Source organism: Hippocampus comes, unplaced genomic scaffold, assembly GCF_001891065.2.
Source record: "Hippocampus comes isolate QL1 unplaced genomic scaffold, H_comes_QL1_v1.1 scaffold458, whole genome shotgun sequence".
Lineage (NCBI taxonomy): Eukaryota > Metazoa > Chordata > Actinopteri > Syngnathiformes > Syngnathidae > Hippocampus > Hippocampus comes.
The window spans coordinates 505,592-513,809 of record NW_017805628.1 but is presented as its reverse complement, the minus strand read 5'-3'; the positions used below and the strand labels follow the sequence as shown (position 1 = coordinate 513,809).

Sequence of the window (8,218 nt, the reverse complement as noted above, 5' to 3'; positions counted from 1 at the left end):
CCGGCCAGTGGTTAGCACGTCGACCTCACAGTGCAGAGGTCGTGGGTTCAATCCTGGCTCCGGCCTCCCTGTGTGGAGTTTGCATGTTCTCCTCGGGCACTCCGGTTTCCTCCCACATTCCAAAACCATGCATGGCAGGTGTATGGAACACTCTAAATTGTCCCTAGGTGTGAATGTGAGCGTGGATGGTTGTTCGTCTGTGTGTGCCCTGCGATTGGCTGGCAACCGGTTCAGGGTGTCCCCCGCCTACTGCCCGAAGACAACTGGGATAGGCTCCAGCACTCCCCGCAACACTTGTGAGGATCCGAAAATGAATGAATAATTTTTACTAGGGTTTGCTTAACTTTCATGCTTAAGAGCTACATTGGAGTTTTCTTTAATACAACTTCACTTTGTTTTTCTAATCAATATGTAATTAAAAACGGAAGTAGTTTTATTTTTGTTTATTTAATCAATTATTAGATGACCATTTTAAATCATGCAACAAGCGTTACAGGGATCTTGCTACTTTAACTGCCCTCCCATTACCCCCCGACCTCGCATTGTACTACAATGAGATTCATACTTGTAATTTTTCAACTATTCTAATGAATGTCGAGTATATCTGGCACATATTTATTTTACGTCATAAACGGGGCCAATCCGTGTCGCCATGAATTTATTTTGACCTATCTCGCTTGCCGTCGTTTGTTTTGGGACTTTTAAGGACATGCAACAAAAAACCCAGCCGCTGGGGAGAAGTGCCCTCCCCTGGGGGTACACTGTTCCCCGGTGCCGGTCCCAAGCCCGGAGAAATGGGGAGGGTTGCGTCAGGAAGGGCATCCGGCGTAAAACTTTTGCCAAGACGGACATGCGAGTTGATAGGGCGGTTTGCAGGGACGGATGGGAATTAATGACTCGCTGTGGCGACCCCTGGAAAGGGACGTGCCGAAAGGAGAAGAAGAAGAAGGACATGCAACAAAAATGAGACCTTCCAGCAATCTGGGCACCTGAATTTAACTTTTTTGTTTTATCGCCGCGTCAATAAAGTTCTAATCCGGTCCGAATTTTGCACGAACATCCCATGGCTCTTTGGGTGAAGCTAACTGTAGCCGCGTTTCTGGCTTTCGCGTTTCACACATTCTCCGATTTGAGTCACATGCCCATTCTCTACAACAGACAGGTTCGAAATGGCGAGCCATTTAAAAGCACCGTCCGCGATAGACTCGAACCACGGGACTATTATTTGGCCGTCCAACCCTCGCGTTGCAATATGTCTCCGGAAAGTCGCTTCGACTGTGCCCGGGACCGAGCGCTTAGTCGCCGAGAGTGTGAAGAGCGGGCTTGTTGTTACTCTCCTCTCAACGACTCGTCAAAAGCTCCGTGGTGCTTCTACCCTTATTCCTACCCTGGCTACAAAATGGGTGTCTTGACGCCTACCGAGCGAGGCCAGGCTGCCACTTTGACCCGGGCCTCCCCCTCTTACCTACCTCGAGATGTGGCCACTCTCCACCTGGAAGAAAGTCAAGAGTCTGAAGGCTGCTTGCGCCTCACTGTGAGAACCAGCCGCCCTTTGACAAATTTTCTAATCCCAATTTAACTAATAAATAAATGCTTCCTATGCAGTTGAAGGATCGATGGTCGGACCGGTATGAAGTTGAACTCCTAACTGGAGTCCCTCAGGGCAAAATTAGTCGTCAAGATGCCCTGTATACCACTGAGTACCAGTCCAACCCTTTTGGATTGGTTGTGAGGCGGGCATCCAATGGAAGGGTCATGTGAGTATGTAAAGCACAAGTAGATACTGTTTTGCTTTGTCAGCAGTTTCAAATGTGTAAACCAAAGTGTATGAACTAAAATAGACATGCTGAGTAGATTTTTAAACTGCTGTCACATTTTTTAACATTTAAACGAAACAAACAAACAACAAAAAAAAAAAAGAAAACCAACGAGACCAAGATAAATAATGTGAAAACCTTTCCCACCATTCATGTGACTTCTACTGTGTAGAACTTATTTTAAGTTTGTTTTAATGTTTTCAAGAGGGGAAGTAAAAATAAACTGATACAGTAATCTGGTTGCAAAAGTGTGCCCAACCTTGTCATAATGGGCTGTTGCTCCATTTAGGCTTAACTACATTACATTCAAACTCTTGTTCAACTGGGAAGTTCCTCTGATTAATCCCTATTGTAGTTGTGCTGTATTAGCAGGATTTTTTTTTGTGCTCATCCTGATTTATGTTTGGAGTGGTTCAAAATTTTACCCCACCAGTTCCAACTTCTTTATGCATGTATACATTATATAATAATAATAATAATAACAATAATAATAGCAATCCTCATTTATCCCCCCCACCCCTCATTTAGCATGAATAGCACGGTGGCCCCTCTGCTTTTTGCTGACCAGTATCTGCAGTTGTCCACCACTCTGGCCTCCTCGCTGGTGTCAGGCCTCGGGGAGCATTACACGTCTCTCCTCCTGGACCTTAACTGGACCTCCCTGACTCTCTGGAACAGGGACATGGCTCCTCATGTGAGTACGCTGGACTCATTTAATATCAACATTGTATGGTTAGATATCTGTAAATCACAACTCATAATCTCAAGAGAGAAACTAATCATATAAAGTGCTGAGTGCAATAATGGACTGTCCCTGACAGTATATGGCAAAATTGGAATTAAACTTTCATTGTGACCTGTACTAATCTGTAAAATATGCATTTTCTCCCATCCATTTTGCACTTAAAAATCTACACTGTAGTGAGAGTTTACTGAACTCTTTCTTTTTCTGCAGGCTGGTGCAAACCTATATGGCTCGCACCCATTCTATGTGGTACAGGAGGGGGACGGACTGGCCCACGGGGTGTTCCTACTCAACAGCAATGCCATCGGTGATGACTTTGTTCAACAAGAGCGAATTTTCACACATTTTCTCCTAATTCTCCATGTGTGTCTACATGTGTTTCCAGAAGTCATCTTGCAGCCTCTGCCAGCTCTGACGTGGGTGTCCACAGGTGGAATCCTAGACCTGTACATTTTAATGGGTCCCGACGCGCAGACCGTTATACGTCAATATCTGCAAGTTATCGGTACGGGACGCCAAGTCGGAAGCGACTCCCCGCAAATAAGTGTGTTAAAAGAATTCTTTAAAAAAATATTCTTCCCTAGGTTATCCCATGATGCCTCCCTATTGGTCGTTGGGCTTCCACCTTTGTCGCTGGGGCTACAAAAGCACTAATATCACTCGGCAGGTGGCTCGGCGAATGCACGATGCTAACTTCCCCATGGTACCTTCATGTTACATGAACCTGATGTTAGACCAACATTACGCTTTACAAAGATGAGCACAAATTTAACAGTTGATCATAAAAAATTAACTATCCAATACAATAAGATAAACGTACAACTCATTTTTATGTAAATTATTACCAATACTCAATGAATAACAGTATACCGGAATGTGTTTATTGTATCTTACTTTGAAACGGTATTATTTTTCAAACGTTTGATACGTATAGATACATTCTGTTTGTTGTTCCATGACATTGCATTGTATTGTTTTATATGAATCAAAAGTACTACAAATGAAATTAACAATGCTGCACATTCATCCAATATTTGTTGTCATCTGGTAAGAAGCGCCTTCTTGGCAACTATTTTTTTTCTTTTTTTTTAAGGATGCAGTGGAATGACCTGGATTACGCAGACAAAGGTAGGATCTTCACCAATGACCCCTTGCAATTCGGGGACATGACAGAAATGGTGGAGGAATTTCACCTAAGAGGCTTGAAGTACGTCCTCATCCTGGTGAGGGACATTTTCAACCATCTGCTAACTATTTCCTCCCAGTAGGTGGCGATCTGACACTTCCTAAAATATCGTGTGGGTCTTCCGTGTAGGATCCTGGGATCAGTACAACTTCTCCTCCAGGAATGTACCGTCCCTTCGATGATGGACTCAAGCGAGATGTATTCATCAAAAATGCCACCGGTCAACTCTTAATAGGCAAGGTTAGATTTTAGTCTTGAATGAAGCATGTGTCAAGAGTTGTGAAATAAACCCATGTGCCTTCAGGTTTGGCCTGGTGCGACGGCGTTCCCTGACTTTACCAACCCGGAGACCAGACGGTGGTGGGAAGACTTAATTGTGGAGTTTTATTCGAAAGTGCCAGTAGATGGATTATGGATTGTAAGAACACACACACACGCACGCACACACACACACACACACACACACACACACACACACACACACACAGATGTGAATGTTTGATTTATTGAAGACAGGAATTGTCCTTTCTGTGAGTCTGAGTCTGAATGCTTGTTTGTTTATACGGGCCTTGTGATTGGCTATCCAAATTCACATTCCACACAGGACATGAACGAACCAGCCAGTTTCGTTTCGGGCTCACTGGAGGGTTGTCCTGACACAGAGCTTGAGAACCCGCCGTACACACCCAGTAAGTTCGCATCACGACTCCCCTTGTGTGATCATCTCATAAAGTACGTACTATCGATATAATAGATTTAGATCAGAACAAAACAGTGTATGACATACATGATTGATATCACGTTCATGTGTATGGTAAATATTTGTGTGTGTCCCCCAAACAGGGGTGGTCGGAGGCCGCTTGAGTGCTTTCACTATTTGTATGTCGGCTCAGCAAAATGTATCCACTCACTACAACCTGCACAACATGTACGGACTGACTGAAGCTTTTGCCACACACAGGTTGGTTAAAGCAGCTCAGTGTTCCTCGGCTAGATTACGCTTCATCGTTTACGCCCTTCTATTGCATGGTTTATGATAAGGCAACGTCTTTTGGGGGTTTTTGGTCATCATTTTTTGAGTAAAATACCCTGCAATGTGGGAAAGGAGAGCAATGCATTCCGCATGTAAATGGACTTTGAGACCAAATGAAAGGACTATTATTAAGGAGCATCTGGAGCTCTCTGGAACACACTCGTGGACGCACACAACGTTGTGGAGTGGTCACATGTCGATACGTACTGTCATGTAGCATTAACACCGCACGCAGGAGACTTTTTACCTTGAATTATTTTTGGCTGAGGTGGGTTTTTTTGAAGGGAGTCCACTGATTAAGGAAATGTGATATGTGTGTTGTGGTATTACAGCGTACGATTGTCATTGGCAGAGCTCTGGTAAAAGCGCGCGGGAAGAGGCCATTTGTCCTGTCTCGCTCTTCCTTCCCAAGCATCGGACGCTTCTCCGGAGTGTGGACGGGAGATGTTAGAAGCAACTGGGAGCAACTTGGATATTCCATCCCTTGTGAGTAGATGCGTGTTTGATGCACTTAGGAAAAGCGGAGGAATCCCAGCCTCTATGCAAAAATAGCCAGCAAAATGCACTCGATGACCGATTTAGCCACTAAGGGACCGTATAACACAAGTGACTCAGTAAGCTACAGTAACATTAGCCGTTTTTTTTTTGTTTTTTTTTTTTGCCAAGCATGAAAAATACATGCCTGGGAAAATCTGGACTTTTTTTAGGCTGATGTTTGTGTTCAGCGCTGTGACATCAAAGCTATTTGTTGGCCCGTTGATGGAGCCTTGCAGTGTGTGTTAACGTTAAGCTAGCGAACCTTTCTTAAGGTTGTGATTGTATTTGTGATTGTTTTGAATACGCGGCTAATCTGGACCTTTTTTTTTTTTTTAGGGTGATGCTACTGTTTGTGTTCAGCATTGTGACATCAATGCTATTTGTTAGCCCGTTGATGGAGCCTTGCAGTGTGTGTTAGTGTTTAGCTAGCGAACCTTTCCTAAGGTTGTGATTGTTTTGAATAAACGGCTAATTTGGACTTTTTTTTTTTTTTTTTTTTTAGGCTGATGCTACTGTTTGTGTTCAGCGTTGTGACATCAATGCTATTTGTTAGCCCATTGATGGAGCCTTGCAGTGTGTGTTAGGGTTAAGCTAGCATACTTTTCCTAAGGTTGTGATTGTTTTGAATACGCGGCTCTTCTCTGAAGAATTGTTCGCTCTGCCAAAATGCTGCTTGTGGAAGTGTGTTGAGTTGAGTTCACTGACACCATCTAGTGCTCAATTCTTACATTTTTGCTCACAAGTCAAGGCAAACATTCAGATGAACGACGGCTCGCATCTCGAAACACTCCAGGCTGCAGCACCATTGTGACCTCCGACTGTGTTAACATTGTGCACATTTTCCACTCAGCGGTGCTGAAGTTCAGCCTCTTCGGGGTGCCCCTGGTCGGCGCGGACATCTGCGGCTTCGGGGGTGACACCACCGAGGAGTTGTGCGTGCGCTGGATGCAGCTCGGGGCCTTCTACCCCTTTATGAGGAACCATAACGATCGGCAATATGCTGTGAGATGCACACACATCGAAATTGACGAATTGTATTCTTGTATGTTTTCTCATTTGGCGTCCTAACGGTCGCACTCCACAGCCTCAGGAGCCTTTCGTATTTGGCCAGAAGGCCCAGGCGGCCATGCGGAGTGCGCTGAATCTTCGTTACTCTCTTCTGCCGTTTCTCTACACGCTCTTCCATCACGCGCACACCTCTGGAGACACGGTGGCCAGGCCTCTCTTCATGGAGTATGTCTTACGCACTCAGATTTCTGTTCACTCTGTTCACAGCAGGCATGGTCATTGGCTCATTCTTTGTTGCATGAATTAATAAATTCACGACCAACAGTTTTAAAATCAGCGGTCCCGGTTTTGTCAGCTGTATTGCGTTCTGTGACAACCGATGCACTGAACCTACTTAAGATTAGAGTCTCTTATATCCCCAGGGAAAAAAAAAAGTTTTTCTACTTATATTCCTTTTTTAGTAATCTGCTATAGAACATGGTTGGTTTCAACAAAACCCAACCGTGGTTTGTTTTGTTTTGTGAAACCGAACATGACAAGCAGAGACTGTGATGGTAATAGTTTTGGCTTTTGTGACACCTCAAACTATAAACCAAAAAAAAACAAGACCGAGCAAGGAAAAATAGAAATACTAACGAACCATAGTAAACAGAATGATGGCAATATAGTCATTTATTTACAGACACACAATTAAGAAATGTGTCATGACTGACTCATCACGCGGTTCGAGTTGAACGTCCATGTTTTACATGGCTTTTTTCACCCCCCCCATCAGCTGGCTCATCTTTTCTCACGATTGTGACACACGCTTTGGTCATTTCAGGTTTCCCACTGACCCTCACTGTCAGATCATAGACCGACAATTCCTCTGGGGGAGTTCTCTCCTTATCAGCCCAGTCCTCAAGGAGGGTGCCATGGAAGTGGCCGCTTACCTGCCTCCCGGCATCTGGTACAACCTGCACAGTGTAAGCTGCGGTGCTTTGCTTCATGAATTGCACTCAGTCGCATTATCACATGATCAAATGTTCTGTTTTTTTTTTTTTTTTTTTTGTCAGGGTCAGGCGTCGTACAGTACAGGCGAGTACCTGCTTCTGTCTGCCCCGCTGGACACCATTAACGTCCATTTGAGGGAGGGGCACATTGTGCCCCAGCAGGTTAGTGTAACACATAGTGCAAGTACATCGCAACAAAGTTTGCTCTATTTCCCTGAAAACGTTTTGGATTAAGACAAAAGAGAGAGTTTAGTTTCTGAAATGCGCGAAGTATTTAAATTTTGTGAATGCCAAACTCCGAATATGCGCAGGGATTAAAAAAAAAAATCACAGTGTAGTTACAAGTGCCGAGTCTATTAAAAGGATAAGGATGGTCAACACAGTATGTTCATAGATTTTGCAACTGAATGAAATAATAAAGTCGTTTATTTTACCAAAACGCCATCTGCTGGTTATACTGGGGCACTGCCCTAAATGACCCCTGGTGACAACAAAACAACATTTAATAAATAATATCGAACGCAGATTTATAAATGTATTATTCAATAAAAGGACTTGTTCTGACAATGGGGCTGAAAAAAAGTGCAAAATGTTTGAAGAAGTGAGACTGGTCAAAATATGCCGATTTTAGATGAATGACGTTTAGAAGGTGCCATCTATTTTTAAGTCTTCGTTCTGTGCTGAATCACTGTGGTGTGTTGAACTGGTTTATCTGGTTGTCTCCACTTAACTTCTGTAATGACATCAAGACATTTGGGCTTATGGAAGCGTTTCCTTGAGAATGTCGAATTACTGCTGTATCATTCTCTCGGTCCTCTCTCTTAAAGGAGCCAGCTTTAACGACAACAGTCTCGCGCACAAACCCCTTCCTCCTGACGGTGGCGCTGTCAGCGGGAGGCT

General features: G+C 44.0%; 1 protein-coding gene across 1 annotated transcript in view; it reads left to right on the top strand.

The window, feature by feature from the left end:
• Positions 1-293: 293 nt before the first annotated feature.
• gaa (alpha glucosidase) overlaps positions 294-8,218 on the top strand; it is an 8,733-nt gene continuing 808 nt past the window's right edge. Inside the window, exons 1-18 of the mRNA XM_019881479.1 lie at positions 294-721; positions 972-1,534; positions 1,606-1,757; positions 2,346-2,511; positions 2,773-2,869; positions 2,948-3,067; positions 3,147-3,291; positions 3,656-3,785; positions 3,878-3,988; positions 4,053-4,166; positions 4,353-4,437; positions 4,592-4,709; positions 5,134-5,267; positions 6,169-6,320; positions 6,403-6,551; positions 7,150-7,291; positions 7,382-7,480; positions 8,146-8,215. Coding sequence (XP_019737038.1) covers positions 1,064-1,534; positions 1,606-1,757; positions 2,346-2,511; positions 2,773-2,869; positions 2,948-3,067; positions 3,147-3,291; positions 3,656-3,785; positions 3,878-3,988; positions 4,053-4,166; positions 4,353-4,437; positions 4,592-4,709; positions 5,134-5,267; positions 6,169-6,320; positions 6,403-6,551; positions 7,150-7,291; positions 7,382-7,480; positions 8,146-8,215 — 2,455 coding nt within the window. The 5' untranslated portion in view covers positions 294-721; positions 972-1,063. The remainder of the gene's footprint in view (positions 722-971; positions 1,535-1,605; positions 1,758-2,345; positions 2,512-2,772; positions 2,870-2,947; positions 3,068-3,146; positions 3,292-3,655; positions 3,786-3,877; positions 3,989-4,052; positions 4,167-4,352; positions 4,438-4,591; positions 4,710-5,133; positions 5,268-6,168; positions 6,321-6,402; positions 6,552-7,149; positions 7,292-7,381; positions 7,481-8,145; positions 8,216-8,218) is intronic.